Source organism: Prionailurus viverrinus, chromosome B4 (genome assembly GCF_022837055.1).
Source record: "Prionailurus viverrinus isolate Anna chromosome B4, UM_Priviv_1.0, whole genome shotgun sequence".
Classification (NCBI taxonomy): domain Eukaryota; kingdom Metazoa; phylum Chordata; class Mammalia; order Carnivora; family Felidae; genus Prionailurus; species Prionailurus viverrinus.
In genome coordinates, this window is record NC_062567.1 from 15386829 (window position 1) to 15414681 (window position 27853).

The 27853-nt window shown below is 36.8% G+C and overlaps 1 protein-coding gene across 1 annotated transcript in view; it reads left to right on the plus strand.

Moving 5' to 3' along the window:
- The window catches only part of MALRD1 (MAM and LDL receptor class A domain containing 1), a 779242-nt gene that overhangs the window by 737226 nt on the left and 14163 nt on the right, over positions 1–27853 (plus strand). The window contains exons 37-38 of the mRNA XM_047865740.1: positions 3174–3253; positions 3347–3452. Of these exons, the coding sequence (XP_047721696.1) occupies positions 3174–3253; positions 3347–3452 (186 nt within the window). The remainder of the gene's footprint in view (positions 1–3173; positions 3254–3346; positions 3453–27853) is intronic.

Consider the following 27853-nt stretch of genomic DNA (forward strand, 5'->3'; position numbering starts at 1 on the left):
AAAGACTTCTTGACCACATAAGCATGGATTTATTTCTGGGCTGTCTATTCTTTTCCATTCATCTACGTATTTTTGTGCCAGTACCATACTGTTTTGATTACTACTTCTTTGTAGTACATCTTGAAATCTGGGATTGTGATACCTGCAGCATTGTTCTTTTCTAAGACTGCTTTGGACATTCAGGGTCTCTTGTGGTTTCATATATATTTTAGTATTATTCTAGTTCTGTGAAGGAAAAATGGCATTCTTATGGACTTTCTTGAATCAGTAAGCTTTCTATATTTAAAGAAGCTACTGCTTTTGTGAAGGAATTGCCATTAAGCCTTCAAATTCTAGGGGCGCCTGGGTGGCTCAGTTGGTTAAGTGTCCAACTCTTGGTATTGGCCCAGGTCATAATCTCATGGTTCATGAGTTTGAGCCCCATATCGAGCTCTGTGCTGACAGCAAGGAGCCTGCTCAGGATCCTCTGCCTCCCTCTCTCTTTTACCCTCCCCAGCTTGCTCTCTCTCCAAATAAATAAACATTAAAAAGCATTCAAATTTTCAAATTCAAAAAGATTGAGGGAAAATACAATAACTGTGTACTGAAGAAGCATTGCTTGTAACACACAGCTTTAAAGCACAAAACATTCAAAAGCTACTTTTTAATCCTGTTTTGTGGCATGTACCATGAACTTGGCAGAAAATTCAACCAAACATAAATACAAATAATCATTTCTATTCTGATATTTTTGGGAAAAAATGAGTAAGTTTTCACACTTCCATGCAAACACACTTATACCAGAAAAAAAAAAATGACATACTTACTGCTTAAGAATAAACCTTATTTCCCTTTGATGTACAAACTAATCCCATTTCTGAACATTCAGAAAGCCACCCATAAAAGAAATACTCCCAGTGTTCTAGGTTTCATTATGACATCCCTAAATAAAGCAAAGTTAATTAAATCCTAGTAGTAGTATAGGTATATCCAATGAGATTATTTACCTGATTTCAAATCTATATACTTGGAGGATCATCCTGATTTTTGGGATAAATGTTCTCTCTGATATGTAAATCTTCAATTTGAATATTCTCATCAGTATTGAAAAACAGAAATCCATTCACTACTGAAAAGAGTGCTAGCTTTAAGGTTTGAGACAAATCAATAAAGTAATAGTGGACACTGGTAAAAATCAAGTAACTTTTTTGTTTTTAATTTACATCCAAGTTAGCATATAGTACAACAATGATTTCAGGACTAGATTCCTTAATTCCCCTTACCCATTTAGCCCATCCCCCTCCCTCAGCCCCTCCAGCAACCCTGTGTTTGTTCTCCATATTTAAGAGTCTTTTATATTTTGTCCCCCTCCCTGTTCTTATATTATTTTTACTTCCCTTCCCTTATGTTCATCTGTTTTGTATCTTAGGGTCCTCATATTAGTGAAGTCACATCATATTTGTCTTTCTCTGGCTAATTTCACTTAGTATAATACCCTCCAGTTCCATCCGTGTAGCTGCAAATGGCAAGATTTCATTCTTTTTGATTGCCGAGTGATAGTCCATTCTTTATATATACCACATCTTTATCCATTCATCTGCTGATGGACATTTGGGCTCTTTCCATACTTTGGCTGTTGTTGATAGTGCTGCTATAAACATTGGGGTGCATGTGCCCCTTCAAAACAGCACACCTGTATCACTTAAATACCTAGTAGTTCAATTGCTGGGTTGTAGGGTAGTTCTATTTTTAATTTTTTGAGGACCTTCCATACTGTTTTCCAGAGTGGCTGCACCAGTTTGCATTCCCACCAGCAGTGCAAAAGAGATCCTCTTTCTCCGCATCCTCGCCAACATCTGTCATTGCCTGAGTTGTTAATTTTAGCCATTTTCACTGGAGTAAATGGTATCTCATTGTGGTTTTACTTTGTATTTCCCTATGATGAGTGATGTTGAGCATCTTTTCATGTGTCTGTTTGCCATTTGGATGTCTTCTTTGGAAGTGTCTATTCATTTTTTGCCCATTTCTTCACTGGATTATTTTTGTTTTGGGTGTTGAGTTTGATAAGTTCTTTATAGATTTTGGATACTAACCCTTTACCTGATATGTCGTTTGCAAATATCTTCTCCCATTTTGTCACTTGCCTTTTAGTTTTCCTGATTGTTTCCTTCGCTGTGCAGAAGCTTTTTATTTTGATAAAGTCCCAATAGGTCATTTTTGCTTTGGTTTCTCTTGCCTCTGGAGACATGTTGAGTAAGAAGTTGCTGTGGCTGAATCAAAGAGGTTTTGTCTGATTTCTCCTCTAGAATTTTTATGGCATCTTGTCTATGTTTAGGTCTTTCATCCATTTTGAGTTTATTTTTGTGTATGGTGTAAGAAAGTGGTTCAGGTTCATTTTTCTGCATATCACTGTCCAGTTTTCCCAGCACCATTTGCTGAAGAGACTTTGTTCCATTGGATATTCTTTCCTGCTTTGTCAAAGATTAGTTGGCCATATGTTTATGGGTCCATTTCTTGGATCTCTATTCTGTTCCACTGATCTGAGTGTCTGTTTTTGTGCCAGTACCATACTGTCTTGATGATTACAGCTTTGTAATACATCTTCAAGTCTGAGCTATTCAGGTTCTTTTCTGGTTCCATACAAATTTTAGGGCTGTTTATGCTAGCTCCGTGAAGAATGCTGGTGTTATTTTGATAGGGATTGCAAAAATCAAGTCACACTTTTGAAAACAACAAAGGAGAATGTGAAAGCTGAGCTCCTATCTTATAAATAAAATCAAGAAGGTGATAAATATATATTTTTAATTTATTGATTTATTTTGAGAGAGAGAGGCTCAGGTAGGCTCCATGCTGTCAGTGCAGAGCCTGATATGGGGCTCAATTTCATGAACCGTGAGATCATGAACCATGAGATCATGACCTGAACTGAGATCAAGAGCCAGATGCTTAGCTGACTGAGCCACCCAGCTACCCCAAGAAGGTAATAAATAGTTTTATGAAAGTCATCTTACACAATTATGAAAACAGAAAAATTTTGCTTTTGCTTTGGTTTAATATTTTTGGTTTCTTATCAAAGTTACCCATACTCCCTTGTACGATTATTTATTGACATTCATAATTTTATTCCATGACAGTACTGCTAAACTATGTTTCCACTTATTTTTTTTTAACCTAAGTTTTTATCTTATTTTCAGTTGTGGACAAGGATGGAAAGGAAATCGATGCCACATCAAGGTTAACCCTTCTCCTGCAGATTTCATATACCCTCAGAATAGTAGGTGACATTGTGACTAAATATTTCCTTGAATTTGGAATTTGTAATGGTTTTCACTACATATTTATCTTTTTAATTGGTTTGAAATTCCAGACATATGGACTTTCCTGGGCATTGGATCAGCTTTCTTGATGATTCATATTACAGTTGCAGTCTTGTGTTTTCTTGCAAACAGAAAAGGACCATTACTGAGTAAAAGGTACTGTGGTAAAACAATTTTCTGAAACATTTCATTTGCTCTATTTTTCTTTTACTCCATTTTATATGCAGGTAACTTTGTGTTTCTATACTTTATGGATTTTTTTCTTTCTGGCCATGATGTAGGAGCTCCTTAACAATAATCATTCTTCTTTTTTCAGTAAAAGGCCTTAAGTTTACTTTTCACATTATGTTAAAAGTAGTTTTGATAATGACATGAAAGGGAAAGTGGCATTCTGCACAGATTAAAAGACATGAGTGTCCCACTTGCTGGTGATGCCTGGGGAACTGCACAACAGATATTTTCTTGGCTCTCCCAGTGAACTCTTAACATCAGTGTTTCAGGCTAAGACTCCCATGGTCCAAGTAATATACAGAACAGAGACCAATAGCTGCTGCGCCTAACGGAACTAATGCAAAACCAACAAGACCCCAATTGGAAGGAGAGCCTGGGAAGATAGCAGAGAAGGAGGATCCTAAGTGCACCTCCTCCTATGGATATACTTCATAATAGCCACATCAGTACAACTAACTCAGAAAATGACCCGAAGAATGGCAGAAGAGGCCCCATGCAGTTAATTCTAGAGCAGAGGCCACATTAAAAATGGCAGAAAGGACAGAAAACAGTCAGGAACCAAACTCCCACAAGATTAACCACAAACAGGAGGGATACCACAATCACAAAGCAGGTAGATGAACAGACCTCACAATAGGCACCCCAGACATGGTGGTCCTGCACTGGAAAGACAAGTCCCCATAATATTTGACTTTGAAAACCAGTGGGGCTTAACTGTTGGAGTTTTTATAACCAGCAGAGCTTAAAATTGGGTGCTTTAAAAATCAGCAGACTCTACTCTGGAAGAGCTAGAGGACAGTATGAAACTGAGTCCACACCCTTAAAGACAGAGTATAACAAACAACCCTCCAAAATATACAGCATAGAAGCAGCAGCTTAAAAACTACCTGGAGTATGCATAAAGTAGATATCTTTACTAATCTCAGAATGGATGTTGGAAGGGCAGGGATCATTAGGAGACTTATCCAAGAAAATAAGAGCCAGAAGGTGACATTTCTCCCCCCTGACATCTTAGACAACCAGACACCTTCAAGAATGAGTATGAACACTCTTTACGTAGCTTTCTAACACTACATACCCTGCACCAGTGTCCTCCTATGGATATGCCTCATCATACCTGCACAACTGGGCAGGAGTCACTCCAAAGCAGCGACTGTCAAATCTCATTCTACACGTAGCCCTGCTAGGAACCGGTAACACTTTCCACTTACCTTGCTAACACCACACGCCCTGTGTTCTACTGAAGACTCACTCCATTCAACCTGCTCCACTGGGGTGGAGTCTCTCCATAGCTTCTGATGAATATCACCCTGCAAACAACACAACTGTGAACAGCACCACTCTGAAGTGACTCCTGCTCTGGGGAGAAGGGAAAATTGCCACACACATCAATCCCACTGCAGCTCTATCAGGGGACTGTGGGCAGATATCTAATCAGACTGCCAACACCACCCACCAACACAAACCTCACAGGGGACAGCACAAGGAAAAAACCCTGTAGTTCAGGGTAACTGCAACCCTAATAGGTAGGGGGCAGAGGTTTTGTCTCAGTGAAGACCCCACTCACCAATGAAAAGCTCTCAGGGGACAATGCAGGGAGAGTGTCCTACAATATCATGATTCCACAGCCCCAGAAAATGGGCTGATGGCAGGCATTTGGTCTAACCCAAGTTAATGTTCAGGACAGACTCAGATTAGCCCCTTAACAGCACAAGGACCAAATCCTACCCACAAAAGAGAAAGGGGGCCACTGCAGCTGAATGGACAGAAGGCAAATGAGGCTAAGCCACAACAGTGGGGCATATGCAATACATAGGTCACCTCTATAGTCACTGGCTCTGGTGAACAGGACACAGAACAAAGCGCCACAGGACCTCTTCTTCATCAGGCCCCAATTTCAAGTCAGAATATAACTGACTTTCCTATTATATAATAAGAATTATAAAGACTTAGACAAAATGAAGAGACAGAAGAATAGATCACAAATGAGAGAAGAGGACAAAATGACAACAGAAGAGCTAAAGAAATGGAGATAAGCAATATACCTGATAGAGATGGTCATAAAGATACTGGATGAGAGAACAGAGTGGAGGATCTCACTGAGACCTTCAACAAAGAGACAGAAAACCTAAAATAAACAAACAACCAATCAGAAATGAAGAACTAAATAACTGAAATTAAAATACACTATAGGGAGAGGCGCATGTGTGGCTCAGTCGGTTGAGTGTTGGACTCTTGGTTTCAGCTCAGGTCGTGATCTCACAGTTGCTGGGATTGAGCCCCCACGTTGTTGTCCATGCTGACATCACAGAGCCTGCTTGGGATTCTCTCTCCCTCTGCCCCTCCCCCACTCACTCAGTCTCTCAAAATAAATAAACAAACATTTAAAACTACATATAGGAAATAAATAGTAGACTAGAGAGGAAGCAGAAGAATGGATCAGCAGCCTGGAGGACAGCAACAAGCTGAAAAGTAGTAAGAAAAATAATAATAAAAATGGAGAATAGATTAAAGGAACTCAGGATTATTATCAAGTGTAATAATAATCACATTATAGGGATCTTAGAAGGAGAACAGAAAGAAAAGAGGGGAGAAAATGTATTTAAGGAAATAATAGCTGAAAACTTCCCTAATCTGGGGAAGGAAACAAATCCAAATCTAGGAGGTACAGAGAGACCCCAACAAAATCAACTCAAGGAGGTTCACACCAAGACATATAATAATTAGAATGGCAAAAAGTAGTGATAAAAAGTGAATCTTAAGAACAGCAAGAGAAAAGAAAACAGGCACCTACAAGGGAAACGCATCAGGCTGTCAGCTGATTTTTTTCATCAGAAACTTTGCAGGCCAGAAAAGAGGGAGATGGATCTATTCAGAGTGCTGAAAGGGAAAGAACCTGCAACCAAAAATATTCTACCCAGCAAGGCTATCATTCAAAATACAAAGAGAAACAAAGAGATCACAGACACAAGTTAAAAATGTTCATCACCACTAAATCAGTCATACAAGAAATGTTAAAATGGACTGTGAGTGGAAAGAAAAGGCTATAAACAGAAGAAAATATGAAAAAAATCTGGCATAAGCAAATAAAAACAAGAAAAGCACCAGATTTGAGGCACCTGGCTGGCTCAGTGGGAAGAGCATATGACTCTTGATCTCTGCATATGACTCTTGCTCTGTATACACTGTGTGTAGAGATTAAATAAATTTAAAAATAAAGTGAAATAAAATAAGTACATGTACTAGATATGTACATATGATACAAATACAGAGATAAAACAGAAGAACAGTGAAATCAATTATATGTATAAACATCAGTTAAGGGATTCACAAATAAAAGGATGTGTAAAATATACACATAAAACTTGGAGGGGGGTAAAAATCTGGTGCTTTTAGAATGGATCCCAATTTAAGCAATCACCAATCTAATGTAGACTGCTGTATGCATAAGATGTTATATATAACCAAATGGTAACCACAAATCACAAATCTATAGCAGATACGCAAAAAAATAAAAAAGAAGGAAGACATTAAAGAAGGCCAGAGCACCACAAGGGAAGAGAGCAAGCAAAGAAAGAAGGAAGAACTACACAAACAACCATAAAACAAGTTACAAAATGTCAGTAAAGACATACCTATTGATAATTACTTTGCATGTAAATGGAATAATAACTCCAATCAAAAGACATAGAGTGACTGGATTAAAAAGCAAGACCTATATGCATGCTGCCTACAAGAGACTTACTTCAGACCTAAAGACACATGCAGATTGAAAGCAAAGGGATGTAAAAACATTTACCATGCAAATGGAAGCACTAAAAAAGTTGGGTAACTGTACCTGATATTAGATAAAATAGACCTTAAGCAACAACTGTAACAAGAGACAACAACATTAGCTAGTTAATGATAAAGGGAGTAATCCAACAAGATAATAAAACAATTGTAAAAATGTACATACCCAGGGTGCCTGGTTGACTCATTCAGTTAAGCATCCGACTTCAGCTCAGGTCATGATCTCACAGTCCATGAATTCGAGCCCTGCGTCGGGGCTCTGTGCTGACAACTCAGAGCCTGGAGACTGCTTCGGATTCTATGTCTCCCTCTCTCTCTACCCTCCCCCACTCATGCTCTCTCTCTCAAAAATGAATGTTAAAAATTTTTAAAAAAAAAATAAAAAAATGTATGTACCCGACACAGAAGTACCTAATACATAAAGCAACTATTAAAAGATATTAAATAAAAAAACTTACCATAATAATATTAGGGGACTTTAATACCCCATTTATATCAATGGATAGATCATCCAGACAGAAAATCAACATACAAACAGTGGCTTTGAATGACACATTGGACTAGATGGATCTAATAAGTATATTCAGAACATTCTATCCCAAAACAAAAGAATAAATATTGTTTTCAAGGGCACATGGGACATTCTCCAGAATAGATCATGTTAGGCCGCAAAATAAGTCCCAACAATTTCAAAAGAACTGAAATCATATCATGCTTCTTCTCTGACCACAATGGTATGAATGTATAAACCAATTACAAAAAAATCTGGAAAGAACACAAATACATGGAAGCTAAATAACATGCTACTAAACCAATAAATCAAATAAAAATCAACAAGTACATTGATACAAATGTAAATGAAAACCCAACAGGCCAAAATATTTTGGATGCAGCAAAAGCTGTTCTAAAAGGGAAGTTTATAGCAACAAAGGTCTACCTCAAGAATAAAAGTCTCAAATAAGCAACAACCTTGCACCTAAAAAGCAAGAAAAACAAAGCCCAAAGCCAGTAGAAGGAATAAATTAATAAAGATGACAGCAGAACTAAGTGAAAGAGAGACCAAGAAAACAAGAGAACACATGAATGAAACCAGGTACTGTTTTTTGAAAAGATTAACAAAACTGATATACTTTGATCCAGACTCTGCCAATAGAGACAGGACTCAAATATATAAAAGCAAAATGAAGAGGAGAAATAACAACTGAAACCACAGAAATACAAAGGATTATAGCAATTATGACAAATTATGTGCCAACAAATTGGACACCTAGAAGAAATGGATAAATTCCTAGGAACATATAACCTTCAAATCTGAATCAGGAAGAAATACAAAATTTGAACAGATCAATTACTACCAAATAAATTGATTCAATAATCAAAAAAAAAAATTCCCAGCAAACAAAAGTCCAGGACCAGATGGCTTCAAAGGTGAATTCTACCAAACATTTAATGAAAAGTTAATACCTAGTCTTCTCAAAGTATTCCAAAAAATAGAAGTTGAAAAAAAGATTTCTATTCATTGGACAAAGCCAGCATTACCCTCATAACAAGACCAGCTAAAGGCACTACAAAAAAACCAAACTACAGGCCAGTCTCTCTGATGACATAGGTTTAAAAATCCTCAACAAATATTAGCAAATCAAATCCAACAATACCTCTAAAAATGCATTTACCATGATCCAGTGGGATTTATTCCAGAGATAACTGTGGTTCAGTATTTACAAATCAATCAATATGATCTATCACATTAACAAGAGAAAGAATAATAACCATAGGATCATCTCAGTAAATGCAGAAAAACCATTTGACAAAGTATGACACTGACTCATGATAAAAACTCAAGAAAATGGGTTTAGAGGAACATACCGCAACATAATAAAGGCCATATATGAAAAAAAACCCACAGTTTACAACATACTCAATGGTGAAAAACTGAGAGCTTGTCCCATTAGATAAGGAATAAGACAAGGATGTCCACTCTCACCACTTTTATTCAATAGAGTACTGGAAATCCTAGCCATAGCAATCAGACAAGAAAAAGAAATAAAAGGCATCCAAATTTGTAATGAAGAAGTAAAAGGTCCAATATTTGCAGATGACAGGATACTATCTATAGACAACCCTAAATACTCCACCAAAAACTAATAGAAGTGATAAATTAATTCAGTAAAGTTACAAGATACATACTTAACATTTGGAAATCGACTGCATTTCTATACACTAATAATGAAGTAGCAGAAAGGGAAATTAATAAAATAATCCTGTTTATAACTGCACCAAAAATAATAAAATACCAAGAATTAACTTAACCAAAGTGAAAGATCCTTACTCTGAAACCTCTTTTAACACATTCATGAATGAAATTAAAGATCACAGAAACAAAATGGAATGACATTCCAAGCTCATGAACTGGGAGAACCAACACTGTTAAAATGTCCATACTACCCAAGTAATCTATAGTTTTAAAGCAATCACTATCAAAATACCAATATCATTTTTCATGGAACTAGAACACATAATCTTAAAATTTATATGGCGCTACAAAAGACCCCAAATAGCTGAAGTCATCTTGAAAACAGAAGAAAACTGGAGGTATCACAATCCCAGAGATCAAGATAAACTACAAAGCTGTAGTAATCAAAACAGTATGCTACTGGCATAATAACAGACACATAGATCAACAGAATAGAGAGCCCAAAAGTAAACCCATTCTTATATGGTCAATTAATCTACAACAAAGTAGACAAGAGTATACAGTGGGAAAAAGAACATCTCTTCAATAAATGGTGCTGGGAAAACTGGACAGTTATATGCAAAAGAAAGAAATTGACCATACCAAAAACAAACAAAAAAGAACCTCAAAATGGACTGAAAATCTAAATGTGACACCTGAAACCAACAAATTCATACAAGAAAACATAGGCAGTAATCTTTGAAGACAGCCATTGAAACATTTTTCTAGATATGTCTCTTCAGGCAAGAGAAACAAAAGTAAAATTAAACTATTGGAACTATACCATAAAAAAGGCTTTTGCACTGCAAAGGAAACAGCTGACAAAACAATAAGGCAACTTACTGAATAGAAGATATCTGCAAATGATATATGTGATAAAGGGTTAATATCCAAATAAATAAAGAACTTATATAAATCAACACCCAAACAACAATCTACTTAATAACGGGCAGGGGATCTGACCATTTAGGCCCTCAGTGTCAGGTCACAACATTTTACCAAAGGAGACACAGATGGCCAATAGACATGTGAAAAGATGTTCAACCTCACTAATCATAAGTGAAATGCAGATTGAAACCACAATGAGATATCACCTTATAGCTGTCAGAATAGTTAAAATTAAAAAAAGACAAAAAATAACAAGTGTTGGTGAGGATGAGGAGAATGAGGAACCTTCATACACTGCAGGTGGTAATGCATATTGGTGCAGCCACTCTACAGTATGGAAGTTGGTCAAAAAAAATTAAAAATAGCATTACCATCTGATCCAGTAATTCCACTACTGAGTATTTACCCAGTAAAGGTATATGCATCTTTATGTTTACTGCAGCATTATTTACAATAGCCAAATTATGAAAGCAACCCAAGTGTCCATTATAGACGGACAGTATTCTGTCCACACACACAGTGGCATATTTCTCAGCTGTAAGGAAGAAGTAAATCTTCCCATTTGCAACAACACGGATGGATCTATAGGGTATAATGCTAAGTGATAGAAGTTTGTCAGAGAAAGACAAATACCATATGATTTCACTCATATGTGTAATTTTATAAACAAAACAAAGAAAAAGGAAACAAAAAAATCAGACTCATACAGAGAACAAACTGGTGGTTGTCGCAGGGAGGTGGGTGGGCAATGGGTGAAATAGATAAAATGGAAGAAGAGTACACTTATCCTAATAAGCACTGAGAAATGTGTAGAAATTTTTTATTCATTATAATATATACCTGAAACTTAATACAAAGCTGTATGTATTGCATATTTGAATTCAAAATCAAATCAAAACAAAACAAAAAACAAAAAACCAAGAAGACCTTACAATCTACAGTGCCACTGAGGACCCTGGGAGTTCTTACCCAATACCCATCTATCCACCCATATGGGATACAGGTCACCCAGATAATGAAAGTGATTGACTTTTCCATGAACTGAGCAAGATAAGGACTCAGAATTAGATTTAGTGAAAGTTTAAGAAATTAAAGAAAAATATATCATCTCTTGCATGCCAGAATTTGCGATCAAAGATTTAGATTTGCAGCAACACCAATGTGTCACAGAATACTGGATAACTGCATTTGCGTTGGTGCCAACTTGTATGACTCCTACTTGATGAATTCTTCTCAGATCTCCAGCCTGCAATCATGGTAATTAGCAGGCACCAATCTTGACATCATCAATTAAGGAAGTCATTACAGAATTATGGTGTTCATCAGAAAAAAGAGATATGACATTTTCAATCTATTACTATCAAGAAGATCTTACTCATCTATTAATTCTTTAATTTCTTATGTGCCTAAAATATACCAGACAAAATGGATACAAACATGAATGAGAAACAGTCTGGACTTAAAGGAATTTGTAATCTAGTGAGAAAGATATACACAAAGCTATTAAATGAAATACTGATTTTGTGCTAGAATGCACACTTATATTAGGGTTCTCCAGAGTTACAGAAATAATTAGATGAGTATTGTAACGTTTCTCTTTGTGTGTGTATATGTACATCTTTAAATATCTTAATATATTAACATACATAATATAGGACATTAATACATAAACATATTAATACATTTTAATAGAATAAGATATATTAAGATAAACTATTTCTATATGTTCATTTATATCATACTTATATAAAATATACTTATGACATAATCATTTAAGTGTATTAATATAATTTAAAATACTAATATATGAAACAGATTTATCTTAAAAAATTCTCTCATGTGATCATGGGGGCTGCCAAGCATGAAACTTGTAGGGCAGGCTGGTAAGTCGAAAATTCATGTAAGAGCTGATGGTGCCAGCTTGAGTCCAAAATCTGTCAGGCAACTATCAGACTAGAAACAAATATAGGTTTCTACATGGTAGCCCTGAGGCAGAGTTCCTTCTTTGGAAACCTCAATCTTTGCTGTTAAAGTCTTCAAATGATTAAACAAGGTCCACCCACATTATGGAAGTAATCTGCTTTACTTAAACTTGGCTGATTGAAAATGTTAATCATACCTAAAAAGACCTTCATGGCAACATCCAGACCAGTGTTTGGATAAACAATTGGGCATTACAGACTAGCCAGGCTGACATATAAAATTAAACATCACAATATGTATAAGTTCTCATATTAACACAACTCATGAGCACATTCAAAAAGAAGCCTAAATTTCACTCCTACAGATGTGTGTGGGACAGCCTGTATAACTGGGGCTATGGAGACATCTCTCAAGCAAATTCCGTTGGCATTATGCCACAGCCTGACAGCCATTTCTCCTTTTCTTTCCCATTTCTGTCCTTCAGTTTTATACTTTCCCTTTGTCCTTGTTCTTCATACTCTTTCTTCAAGGAGCTCTATTTCTGTTTTCCCTTCATCTGTTTCTTTGTTCATTCTCTTTTTTCTTAAACATTTATTTTTAGGAGAGAGACACACACAGAGTGCAAGCGGGGTGGGGAGCACGAGAGAGGGAGACACAGAATGTGAAGCTGGCTCCAGGCTCTGAGCTGTCAGCACAGAGCCCAATGTGGGGCTGGAACCCAGGAGCGGTGAGATCATGACCTGAGCCGAAGCTGGACACTTAACCCACTGAGCCACCCAGGAGCCCTTGTTCATTCTCTCTTAACCTTTCCTCTCTCTGCTTTTTTTTTTCTTTTTCCAACTTCTGGTCTCTTCTCTCCTTCTCTCCAAACCGTATTAATGTTCCTCAGGCCTTGCCTCTATATCTGCTTCCCTTCCCCTTCTACACATTCTCCATGGAGATGTCATTCATTTCCAAGGCTTTATGCCGTCTATATGCTAATGGCTTCAAATCATCTTTCTCTTCCTGAAATTCTGTTCCAAGCTCCAGATCCATATTATGTTTCAACCATTTCCTACACTTCCACATGGACTTTTTTTTTTTTTTTCTAGATACATTGACTTTAAACATCCTAAGACATTAGTATCCGTCATTTCCATATTCTGGAACCTAACTTTGAGGTCCCAAAAATAAAGGGTAACTTCATTATTTAAGCTGAAAAGCTTAGATATAATTGCCTTTATCACCCTGTCTGAACACATCGAACTCTTAGGTGACAATAATAACTCCTCTCACAGAAGAGTCACAAGAAATTCAGTGAAACTGGCTACATTCCGCAAATAAGAGGGTCCACAGAACACACATTTTGAAGAACTTTCAAAGACTACTGATAATTGGGGTCAGATACAACCCACTGAGGCTTACTAATGGAAGAAGTAGAATCATTTATACTGCCATCACCCAATCTTTCATCTCTCCAGTCTACCATAAAGAAAGGACTGGAAAGAAGAGATAAAGGCATTCTTGGAGTCATTGTCTTTGGGGTAGTGCAATATTTATGGTAAGAGGTTTTACCACTTTCCTATGAAGAAAGGGAGGGATATACAACCACTAGCTCTACCCAATATCAAACGATGGGAGGCTCCCAAGAGAATCAACAGTTCAGATTGGTAATGCCCAGAGGAAAGGTGAAAAATCTGCAAAATTTGCTTCCTAGTGCTCATTAAAGCAAAGTGTAGAAGAAGAAAAGTTCTTAGGAGTATTTGACACATGTACCTTTTGCAGAAAGACACTAAGATAATTTTTGGCTTAGTGTTCTGAAAATAGATAGCCATGTGGGAGTATTCTGCATCTGCTGGCCTTAAAGGTCTGTGGCATAATATATCCTGGAACAGTAAGAGGGCAGGAGATGGGAATAGAGATTATACTGTATCACAGTTATGCACAACCCTCCAAAGGAATGGAAGAGAATCTAGAACTTCCTTCTTCAGTCCATTTGAAAAAGCACAGAGAACGGAGATAAACTGGAGTTGTAGGGTTGTTTGGGTACCTGTCAGTTTAGGTGAGGTAATGCCCCTCCTGGAAGGGAAGCAGGGGCCAGGCTGAGCTGAAGGCTGACACAACTGTCTTTCTTCTCTTTCTTTTATTTAATGATAGAAGGGGTCCAAATGAAGCTGACTTATACACACACAAACACACACATACACACAAACACACATAATCCATATACTATCACCATGGAGTCCATGACAGGGGAAGTCCACCTAAACAAGTCAGAACTACATAAACTCATTGTGCAATGGGCAGGGGTGGGGTGGGGGCCCCCTACTGATAGTTGACTAGATATTAAGAATATTCCAGAGGTGCTTGGGTGGCTTAGTCGGTTAAGTTTCTGACTTGATTTTGGCTCAAGTTCATGAGTTGGAGCCCTGTGTGGGGCTTAGTGCTGGGCATGGGACTGCTTGGGATTCTTGTTCTCCCATTCTCTCTGCCCCTCCCCAACCTGCACATGCTCAATCTCTCTCTCTCACAAAATAAATAAACATTAAAAAAAAAGGATATTTTAGCCTCCCATTTCCTCTCTTTCTGTGTCCACACCAGAAAGTTAACCCTCGAGAAAAGGGATAGGGTGTCTTAAAGCCAGATCATGACCTTCATCATCTTCCTTACTATAAGCAGTGTCTCATGGTCAAATGTCAAGTGTGAAATGGGAAAGGAGCAGGACACAAACTGAGGTTAGAATCTGATATTACAGCTTTCAAGTGGACTGGACTATGTTTTAATCATTAAAAACTTTTAATCATTAAAAGCGACAATATAGTTATAAAATTTGCCCAAGATATGTGAACTGGACCAAGATCAAAGAATGATGATAGAACACAGAAGTAAATGACTGTAAACGAAAACAGGCACTTTGATGTTTTTAAACTACCTCCCTGGAAGAGGCAGGCAAGGTCCAGTGCTTGAGGTTCCAGACAGCATCTCTGTCTGTGACCCTCTGATTTACCTCCCTGTCCACTTTACACTTTGTAGTACCTTCTCTTCTAATTTCCAAAATCTCAAAAGGTTTTATTCCCTATTACTGCCTAACAATAATATCACTCAGGACTGTACTCTCAGTCTTGTTAATGATCTTCTGAATTGCTCACTACACATCTGCCCTGAGGTCACTTGTGGGGCTGAGGAGAGGAGCCCCTCAAAGGAACCAGAGAGACTAGAACTGGAGTTGATCCCGTTCTCTCTACCAGGGGTCTCCTGACTGGAGGATGCTTACCAGAAGTCTCAAATACTTCTCCAAGGTACATGCCACAAGCAGTTTCTAGGTGATGTTCAAATTTCACATACCTTCTTCCGACTGAGAAAGGTACATCCGACCTGCCACTTCTCTCTCATTTCTTCTTTCACAGGTGGTCGCTTTACCTCACACCTATCCCGAATCTCTTTAAAATAAATTATAAGGGGGAGGACAGGGGAGGACACTGGGGGGGGGGGGCAGACAAATAGAGGCATGACATGAGAATATAGCCTCCCAAAAAGAGATCCGTGTAGCAAGATATTGGAGTTAAGAAGTACTGAAAGGGGGAGCAGGAGAGAAATCTTTTGCCAAGTTACTTTTCTCTCTCCTTTCCCACTTAGAATGTGAAATTTCAATGAATTGAGATGATTGCTCTGGAACACATTTTAACATATCTATTTGAGTTGAACAATGAAGTCCGTCTTTTTCTGAAAATCAAGTTTTATTTGATTAGAAAGCAGGACTGACTTTGTCATTTAGATTTCATGGCAGACAAATTCAATAATTTGAAAGAGCTCACATAAAATATTTCAGAAATTATATCCTTTGCAACCACGAAACCTACAATAAAGATTTTAGACGCTACCTTAAACATATAAGAGGAGATGCATAGTTTTTTTTCTTCTAAGTTACTTAGAGAAACTCAAGTGACAGTGTTCAAAGACCACTGTACCAAGTTTAACTTTCCACCACCCCGCCCCTTCCAGCCCCTACACTTGACTAAAGTCTCACCTTTTCCCCAAAACATGTGGCTTTCCACACCTTCTGCCTGGCAGAGCTATTAAAACCCATATATTTTGGATACCAAGCAAAAACATCCTGGCATTCCTTCAGGTTTAGTCACTGAGCTGTCAGAATGTTGTCCTCAGGAAGACAACTACAGCATCATCACGTAGTGTTATTACTTAACTATTTCCATATTAACCAGTCTTTATGTCCCCAGTATCTACCTCTGTATGCATAATCGGTGCCCAATACAGGACACTTTATTGACCATCATTTCTTCTGAGCATCACCAAAAACACTGCTTGTGTCTATTGATTACATTTAAATAAAAAAGTTGCATGTCAAATTTTAAGTCTGTTGATTCTCCCTGAAAATAATACCAAATTGAGTTGCACAGGAATAAATGTAAGTAGGAAACTTGTCACTCTCTCTAAATAAACCTTATGATTTTCCATTAGATTTTATAAAAACAATCTGTAGCATAAGAAACCCTTCAATGACTTGAAAGAAATTTTATTAATTTTTTTTAAAAATATAGGATGGAGCACCGCAAGCTCAGTGCTACATACAGCAATAAGCCTCTTAAAGTTGTTTTCAGAGATTTGTTTCCTAGATTTTATTATACATTCTGTGATCCTTCTGTTAGCTACTTGCTACCAAATATATTAGTGAGGACCCTTTGCAGGGGAAGAAAGAATCTCAAGCTAGCTTAATCAAAACAAAGAATTTAGTGTAAAAATGTACATTTCCCAGGGCTCAAAGATAGCAATGAATGGGGATGGGAAGACCTGGACCCAATGGTATTCTTATCTGCTTCTCATCTCTGCTTCTTTTTGCTTCTCTGCTTGGTGATTCTCTCTCTGAAGACATATTTCCTCTACTCCCTGTCTTTATTACTAAATGGTTTCTCCTAGTAGCTAGGTATTAGTACCCATTACATGCCCAGACATGTGGAGAAACTAAATCTTTATCTTTTTGTCCCCAGTACATATTCCAAAGGTAGATCTTCTGATTAGCCTACTTAGGGTCAAGACTCCATTTCTGGTCAAATTAACTATGGAAGAGATATGAGGTAGGGCCAGTATTACAAACATGACTGCAGGGACTCTATACAAGGCACTGTAATGTGGGGCCATATGGGGGTCATCATGAAAGGTCTCTGTAAGGTATCTAGTATCCCTTTCCCCATGGCCCAATATCTACCAGATTTATACTCCTGCTACTTTAGAGGAAGTAACAAATATGGCAGCGTTCTAGAGTTGTTTCACTAATCAAAAAAGTAGATGTGATAAACATATACTTAGAAATCAAGTATAAAGAATACAAATAGTGGACTATTTATTTTTACCTTACCTGAAGCCATATAATACACCCACTTCTTTTCTATTTTAGATGATATCTTCTTTACCTGGGAAAAAAATGGCAATATAGCTGTTTATTATGCTGCACTGTGGTAGTTACTCATGAAGGATTGTGTTAATTTAATAAATACACTAATTAAAGTTAAAAATAAACAATGTGACCTGAATGCGATCTTGGGAATGCCTCATGATTCAACTCCACAAACATTTAAGATCCGCTAATCTTGAGAAAGTTCCAAGATATATGATACCCCTGCTTTCTGACTCATAATACATGTTTACCTGTGATGAGTGTAATAGAAATGTAAACCAAAATATTTGGGGGGTAAGATGGAAGGAAAGAATAATCAAGAGAATGGTTGCTATTTGTATTTCTGATAAGAAAGGAGGTGATTAGGATCCCAAAAGCTCAATCAGCTGCTTGTAACCCCATGGGAGATGCAGATGTTCTTATTGTTTGAGATGGGTGAATGAGTGGCCCTGGCCCCTAAATAACGTATCTATCCCTATAATATTATATCCTCTCTACCGGACCTTTTGACCAGTACAAACACCATGTTGATAATGTGTACCTTTGGAGGAAAGTTTAGCTCTACTCCTAGTCCAAAATCCCTGGATAGACCTAACTTGGGCCCAGGAATGAATACTTATCCTTAACAAAAATCGAAACCCCACTTACCCTATGCCTCAAGGAATTCAGTTGCTTTTACAGCTACGGTGTCACTAGTGAGCCTGCCCTGGTCCCAGGGCAACAATCAAGGTCATTTCATAATTCTTGCAAACCTTTTCTCTTTCCACTGTGCATTTGCCCACAAGAAATACTGCTGTTAAAATATAGGAACCTAACTCCCCAATCTCAGTCCCTGTGTATATTGTAGCCATGTCCTGCCAATCTTGCTAAATGTTTGCTTTGAGCTAGAAAAGGGAAATTGGGAACAGGATTTCAAAATCCTCCCCTTCTCCACAGGGAGCATGGAGCCTGCTTGAGATTTTCTCTTTCTCTCCCTCTGCCTCTCTCCCCTGCTCTCTCACAAATGAATGAGTCAATCAATGAATACAAAATCCTCCCCTTAAAAATGGTATTGGGTCACATGTGATCCCTCCTCTTCTGCCTCTCTCTTCTTCTCTATTTTAAAGAGAAGCCTAGGCCACCTGTTCCCTGATACTTTTCCCCTAATTCTCGTCTGTTTTCTTTTCCTGAAATGGTAGAAAAGAGAGTATTTAGAGGAAAAAGTATTTGTCCCAAGACTGTCACATTTCTACTCCTCTTGTAACCCACTTCCTACCCTGTGACCAGAGACTTCCTGGAGCCAGAGCTCCTCTCATGTGAGTGGGGTGAGTGGTACACGGGTCAAGTCTTGAGCCATCACATGGAGGCAGCATATTCAAGGGAGCTAGCAATTCAGATGGATAGATGAAGAGGGCTACAAAAGGGATATGGAATTTGTATGGGGAATTGAAAGATAAACCAGGTGGAGATGTGGAAAGGGGCTCAAAAAAAAAGAAAATGTAGAAACTCATGTTTAAAAAATGGCTCATGTAACTATAGAATATGGGAGGGGAACAATAAATTACAGATAGTAAAGTATGTTGTAGAGAGGTGATTAGGGTTTTGAATACCTACTTAGGAGATTTCAATTCACTTAAGAAAAAAAAAAAAAGAGTTGAGTGCTGGCCATTTTGTCCTTCCCCTCAGGTCCACCCCTCCACTCTTTTCCATTAAAGAGGGTAGAGAAAGGTAGAAGGTGCGTCTGGAGACTTGGCCTTCAGGAATTGCATTTATGGGCTTGTCATCTGAATTTACATTATGTTTGGCCAAAGTGAGGTACTTTGAGGGAGGAAAAAGAGAAGAGCTGGGTTTTCATCACCCTGGCTGCTTCCTGCAGTGAAGTTCCTGCTGGCTGCTAGAAGTCACAGGGCTGTCAAAAGGCCCTATGCAAACTGCAGCTACCTTCTCCAGTAATCTCTCTTCTTCCTCCTTCCAGCCTACGGTGATAACAGGCCTGATGACTGGCCCAGTCCACTGTGCTATCGCTTACTGTTTCTCTACACCCTGGCCATACCTTTGCAAACTTTCCCTTTATCAAATACTCAATTTCCCAATTTGAGTATGTCAGCTATTTCCTGGTAGGGCCTTAACTGATACAAGCTAGGAAAGTGTTTTAAGCAGAAGAATGACAAGATCATATCTGTGTTTAAAAAAAAAAACAAAAACGCAGAGCATGAGAATAGATTAGAAAAAGATCTAATCTCTTGGGACATAACCCTTCATACTCAAGAGGTTTAGATGAGAGATGATGAATACTTGAACCTGAACAGTGATGAATGCCTTAATATAGGAGATGAGAAAAAAGCAACTGTCAAAGTTGATTTGAGGGTATTGTACTTAGGCGCTGTATGATTGGTAACACCACTAACAGAGATCCAAAAACTCAGGACTAAAGATGGATTTGGGCAACTGGAAGAAAACTATTTTGATATTCAGTATTTTCTTATGTTTCAGTCTTGCCCAAACTATAATCATTTACAGGCTGCCCCCACAATTTAGGGCCTATGTATTATGTTTACTATCACTCTTATTTACATATTTATCTCTAGTTAGATGTTTTTTTTGTACTGAGCCTTCTCCTAAGAAACACTAATCATGAAAGCATGGTTTTGAAGTGCCATCCATATATTTTTGTCCCACCTTTAATATAAAATATAAGGTTAAAATGTTAATATTGCACAAATTACTCCTTCTTATAACCCACGTTACACCTTCTACATAATGGGAAATAATAAATTATTTTAAAGTTTTCTCCCATCTCCAAAACTGCATTATTCAAACAGAATATTGAACTTGGTTCTTTAGGCCCTGATTATTCTCTGGTTGTAATGTAACTGTATTACACCTTCAGATATTAGGGTGTCTTCAATCTGAGTGGTGTCCTACCTTTATATTTGTATTATAATTCCCTGAGATAGTTAATGCTTAAATTTGTTTATTTATTTTTGAGAGAGAGAGAGTACAAGTAGGGTGGGGGCAGAGAGAGAGGGAGACAAAGAATCTGAAGCAGGCTCCAGGCCCTGAGCTGTCAGCACAAAGCCCAACACAAGGCTCGAACTTACAAGCTGTGAGAACATGACCTGAGCTGAAGTTGGACACTCAACCTACTGAACCACCCAGGCACCCCGAGACAGGTTAAGGCTTATTTAAAAAAATTCCTAAATTACAATTCAACTATTAGACAAGATAGTTGACAAATCTATTTGTATGGTGGTCTTGACCAAATAGCTGATGGTTAAAAACAACAATGTCTGGAACTCACTCATAATTCTATTTGTAGATAAATCTCTGGAAAGCAGGGACAGCATTATTTGTTTATCCTGTACCCAGCCTAACACAAACTATGAATTTCATAAATAACATGTAGGGCAGATGAAAAATCAGATGGTTTGGATCTGTAGGTTTACAATAATATATGAGTCTTCGGACTGAGGCTCTATGGGCTAAATACGCCCAAGACATAGAATGAGTGATTCCAGTTGCCATCTTTCCAGACTATAATGGCCAAGAACTTATTAGTCAAAGAAATATAGGGCAAGTTTCCAGAAATGCTATGTTTACTTCTTCCTTTCCATAGAAATAAAATGTAAAAGGGAAGACTTTCAAAGGCTAATCACAAAAGTGGTATCCTCTGTGAATCTTCCCAGATCACCTTGGACAGAAAGAAGTAACCACTCCTAAGCTTTCAAAGCTTTGTTCTCAGCCTTGTTTTTCACTTACCATATTGACTTTTGGTTTGATGCCTCATAACATATTTTGAGCCTCTTGATGGCAGGATCCTTGTTCTATTTATATATATATTCCTAAATTCAACAAGTAGCAATTAGGAATTCATTTCAGTAATGATTTTATTGAATTGAATCTTTCAAACTATTTACCATAGGGTGTTGGAATCCAAATGAACATTTTATATTCCAAAGCAATATTTTACTTGCCTTAGTGCTCCAGAATTTATTTGTACTAGAATCCTTGCAGAAGACTCTAAACATTGGGATATCATTGTTGGGTTTTCCTGAAGAATTTCCATCCAGCTTGACTGAATTGTATCATATTCTGTGGAAGCTGAAAGCAAATAAAGGAATACCAAATGATGCCTACATGTGTAACCCTTGGAAGACTCATTAATGAGGCCCATGATGGGCTACAAACTCAGTCCATAATCAGAATCTTAAATCCCAGAATATTAATAACAAACATTAGAGGATACCAAAAAACCTACAAGTATAATCATTTAAAATTTATGGAAAAAACTGAGCATCCAAAAGCCTGGGAATTTCAGGAAATTGAATTTAATTGAAAGAGTAATTGTGTCCGCTCTCAATACTGTCCTCATACTAGACCATTTCATTGAGATGTCTATCCATATGACAGATTTTGCCCTGAAGTTTCTGAAAACACTGCCTGGTATCTGACACCTAATCTTATCAATCTGATTGGTAATCTGATTAACAATTTTATTTATATTATTACTCTCATTCTATTTTCTTAGAGAAATCTTTTCCAAATGAGTGTATAGATGAAATCTTTTTAAGAAAGTAATATTCATATTTTATACAGGAACAAAATTAGAAATTCCATTTGAATTTATAATACATTTGCTATTTGTACTAAATATCTAGTAATTCTTTAACTAATTCCCTGATCATTTAAGATACTGACTAAACAAAATCAGTTTATATGCAATTATGAGTAATACAAGTCTTGAATAATGCAAGCTTTATGGTATAAGTGTATATATTGCTGTTGCTAACTATCCTATTTCAAATCTATAGTCATTGGACACAGACTCCAACTAGTCTAATAAAATCTGTGTAAAACTTATAAAGTGCACTCTACTGCATAACAGCCCCATGTTCTAATTATTTGATCTGAAGACAGGCATTTTGCCCTATTAATACAGGTGACTGTTTGGTAGAAATAGTCCCCAGGGAAGGATTCAAGGACCTTCACAGCAACCTGTCCCTGTTTACTGTAAATCTTACATAGCAAGAAGACCTTGTTTCATTTGTTTCCTTTGTCCAAGAAATCAAAGTGGATGAAAGTGTTGTAGGAAAATCAGAGTTGCTCCTCGAAAGAGGTAGCCTGTTTCAATGAGAAAGGACAGGATGCAGAAGATAAGTGAGGGGGTGTGTTATTAGTAAATCATATAGCTTTACCACGGCATGCAGCAGACACATTCAGCACTTTTGGAGAATCAGAATGCTAAATGTTTTTCTTCATTAGAGTTTACTAAAGGGTAGGATGGGATCAGTTTCATAATTTTTCTTCAATAATTGCTTTGCTATCCTCCTGAGAGATTCTTTTCTGCTTTCAAACCATATTTCACATGATTTCCCCTTAAAGCATCCTTAGGGATACTCTTACTAGTTCAACAATCTGTTTACTGTGTTAAAATTTCTAGCTCACTAATGAATCAAAAGACAGAATGACAACAGAATGTAAAAGACCAGTTTATATGCATCCTTATAAAAACGAAACCCATAATTCATAAACTGTTAGCAACCCATCCATGTATTTGTTGGCAAACATTTATTAAGCACCTATTTTGTGGTAGGCATTGTGCTAAAGATGGGAATACAAAAATAAATAATAATTTATACTCTGGTGAAGAAGGAATATAGAAAAGCAAATAATTCCAATTCTTCAAGAAGCATATATTAAGCACATACAGTCACTTCCTGCACAGAAATGGAGAAACACAGGTAAAGAGGCTCATGTTGCTTCAGAGGTGAGACTAATATGGTGGAGAGATTGAAGGGTGTGTTGTATTTATCAAATCTGAATTCATGAAGTAAAATCTACCAGATGGAAAGGAGGAAGAACATCACAAAGACAGAACAACTTGTGTAAAGGCACAAATTGTGACAGAGAACAGCATGGTTAGTGTGAATAAAACACAGGTAATGTAAGAAAAAATGGTGGGAAATTTATTGGGCATCAACAGGGAATGATTATTTGCAAGAAACCTATATAAAATGCTAATTTGTATGCTTGGGTGCTTATAATTTCTAATTATGTTTTTAAAATAAGCTGTTTGAGAATAAACAAAATACAATTTTATTTTCCTCCTATTTTTTAAAGTATAAGCTAAACTTATTCATAGATCTGAGAGCTTTAACTGTATATATTAATAAATCCAAAATAGAGTACATATATATTTTTAAATGTTTATTTATTTATTTTGAGAGAGAGAGAGACAGCAAGGGAGGGGCAGAGAGAGAGGGAGACAGAGAATCCCAAGCAAGCTCCACACTGTCAGTGCAGAGCCCGACACAGGGCTCGAACCCACAAATCATGAGATCATGACCTGAGCCAAAAACCAAGAGTCAGACACTTAACTGACTGAGCCACCCAGGCATCCCCCAAAATAGAGTATATTTTTAAAAATTTGTGGAAATTCATGAGTCATAATAAAATAAGCCCATTTTTTTCTGGACAGATTTTCATATAATGCTGTAAGTTTTAAATTGTCTAAAAAGATTTAAAAGAGGTAAGTTGCTAGGTGATTGCTAAGGGAAATCATGAAGACTGATAATTAACTTCAACATTGCAATCAGTTTCAATCAAAGAGATTATGTATCTAAGAGAATTCAATAAGGAAATTAGAGAGAGTTTTCATATAAAGCAATTTACATGGAAAAATATTTCATTCCAATTAAAAAAGTACTATATGTTCTGACAGTAAAACGCACCACACGCACTGGAATACAAAGAAGAGAAGTTTATCTGGCTCCAGAGTGAACGAAGGGTCTGGCCAGTGAAGAGAGCACTTAAGAGCAAAAGCAAGATTTATGAAAAAGCACAGCCCTCCAAAAACTTTAAGTAGTGCAGCAAGGCTGAACTGTAAACTTTGAGAAGAAATGCTAACAGAGGACAATCAGGAAAAACTGGTGAGGGGGGCAGATTTTAGCTTAGGCAAGTGACTTCCCAGGGGTTGGGGCAGGGTGGTACAAAGCTCAAGCAGGGGAAATGCCTCCTGGTATCCTCCAAATTGTAAAACCATCTCACCTCCCCCAAGATTCTAATATATAACAACTTAATGAAGATCAATTGGGAAATACAACAAAGTGCCAGAAAAGAACTTAAAATTATCTTTAATGTCACATTAAGAGGGGCGCCTGGGTGGCTTAGTCGCTTAAGCATCCGACTTCGCCCCAGGTCATGATCTCACAGTCCGTGGGTTCGAGCCCCACATCCGGCTCTGTGCTGACAGCTCAGAGCCTGGAGCCTGTTTCAGATTCTGTGTCTCCCTCTTTCTCTGACCCTCCCTTGTTCATGCTCTCTCTCTGTCTCAAAAATAAATAAATGTTAATAAAAAATAAAAAAAATAAAAATAGTAATGTCACATTAAGAGATACATATGGTTACCATTTTGATGGATTTTCTTCCAAACTTTTGTCAGTGTGCACACACATAAACACACGTGCACACACTTGCATCTTGAAATCTGAGTTGTTGTCTGCAATTTTCTTTTTTCCCTATGCTGATCATTCTCAAATATTTTACTCTCAAGATATCTTTTTTACATCTTTAAAAGTTATTGAGAACCCCAAAGAATTTTTCATGTGGTGTGTAGCTAGGGAAATTTATATTAAAAATTAAATTTGAGAAGAATTTTAAATTGTTAATTCATTTTAAAATACATCCACTAAATGTTAAGAAAAAACACATATTATAAACATAATTTTATATATATATATATATATATATATGTTATACACATATAATATACATAGCATTTTATGAAAAGTGACCTTTATCAACTATAGGACTTATGGCGTCACATTTATAGGGTAAAGAAAAAGGAAATATTTTTAGAAGAGATAGCAAAATCTTACTGAAGGAAAAGTATGTGTTAGCAAGGTAAAGAATTCAATCTTACGTATATCTGTGTGTGTGTGTGTGTGTGTGTGTGTGTATATATATATATATATATACACACACATATGTGTTTGTGTGTGTATTTTTTTTTTGAAAAGGGAGGTATATTTTCATATATTTTTGAGTAATCATGGATAGTTTTTACTACACCAAAACTTGACATTGTGGTAGTTTCTTAAGTGTAGTTGTAAAGTGGAATCTGAAATCCTATCAGTAAAGTTTTTGCATTGTTACATTAAAAATTCATTGGTCTATCTAGCACTTTGTATAGATCTTTTACCTATGTATGATTTTGTAGTGTCACACATTTTTCATTTAGAAAATTACCAGTTCAGTGAGTTATGTAGCTTGTCAAATGTTGAAACAATTCATTATGCAACTTAAGAAAAAAATCTCATCAGACAAGTCTTAAAAATGATGGGAAGCTATTGTGCTCATGATAGAAAATGTCAGTTTTTCAAAATTCTAATTTTTGTATGAAAGTTCAGATTTCATCATTAGCAAGAGATATTGTCAGGTATCTTCTCTGAGATTATCAGCCTTTCTTGTTCATTTTCAATAAAATGTCTGCCAAATGCTCTAGTCTGAATGACCACAGGTTGTAAGTCATTCTTTTAAATACAAATGTTATTCCATGAAAAAAGAAGTTAGTTTAGCATGCAACTCAATCTTGCAGTGCTTTCCACAAGGCAACATTCACTTTAATATAGCATAAAAGTACTTTATGCATACTTCTCATAATATTAAAAAAATTACCTGAACAAGTTGAGATTCAATATAATCAGTTTTTGTTGTTTCATCAAGGTCATTTTGAAATGAAACTGACTTTTCAAAAAGTTTACTCTGAATATGTGGTGGTGAAGAATGCAATGTACATGTGGGTACCATCGCCTCATGTCCTGCCAAGGCCACTGACAGTTTTACCCATCACTGCATTTACACCATCTGTGCAAATATCAACACAATGAAAAAGTCTGTTAAAATAAAAATTCATTGATCTAGCTCACACTTTGGATCTTTACCAATGGGTATTTATTATTATTATTATTATTATTATTATTATTATTACTTTGAATTTGTACACCTCCTTAAGAGGTCCTAGGACCCCTAGTAGTTCACAGACCACACTTGGAGAAACACTGCCCTTAAACAAATATTACCTGAAAGAGCTATTTAATGTTCTCTCAAGTGTATGTATCATCATTTAACCATTTTCCTATTATTAGACATTTAAGTTGTATCTAATGTTTCATTATTACCAATAATTTGTGATGAGCCTCTTTCTGTATAAATCTTTGTCTTCCTCTCTATTTCTTAAAGATTGACTCCTAGTAATTTTACTAGGTCAGGAAAGATTCTCAGAGTGTGCTATCAAACACATTTCCACAGGAACCCCAGCTCTGCATCTGGTTCGCATTAGGCAGCTGTGAATGTGCTAACACTGCACTCGGATGAGGAGAAGCCGAGTAGAGACTACCTCACATTGGCAGCATGGGGTCTCCTTAAGGTTAAGCTACAGGAACCTGGGTCAGCTTTATTCATACTAATTGTGTCCATATTCCTGGGCACGTTCCCATTTAGGCACTCTGCCACAGCAAGATCGCGTTGAACAGTGACAGGTTTTGTAGTCAGTGATATTTATTTCCTGCCTGAAAAGAGTAGGAGAAAAATATGGCAGCTGCTGTATCATGTGAATGAGTTTAGCAAAATTCAGTGTCCCAGTTGTTTGGTTTTGTGACCCCAGATGATTAATCCTTTCCTCTCCTTTTTGTGGCATTTCTGGTTATGTTTGCAAACCCAATTCTTTCTGAACTTTTTCACCCAAACATTTGGTTCAGCTTGTTCCTTAAAGAGTTGGAAATGAAAACTTGAGGTCACAGACATTCCCCCCTAATTTATTCCTGCTTTTTTAAAATTGGCTTGGTTCTTCTTTTTCCTTTTTTCCCTCCTAGTTTGTCTTCTTAAAAAAAAAGTCAATATATTGCTAGAAATAGAGACTATTATATCGTTGAATATTTCCATTTGCCACACTTCATGATTTTTTTTCTTTAGCAGTAGTCAGATTATATAGTATTTTATAGAAGTATACTTTCAATAAAAAAGTTGATTTAAGACTCAACTTATTCTTATAATGCCTCATGGTGTCATGTGATTTCATTCTACCAATAGATTCTTACAACACATTTAATGTTTGCTCTA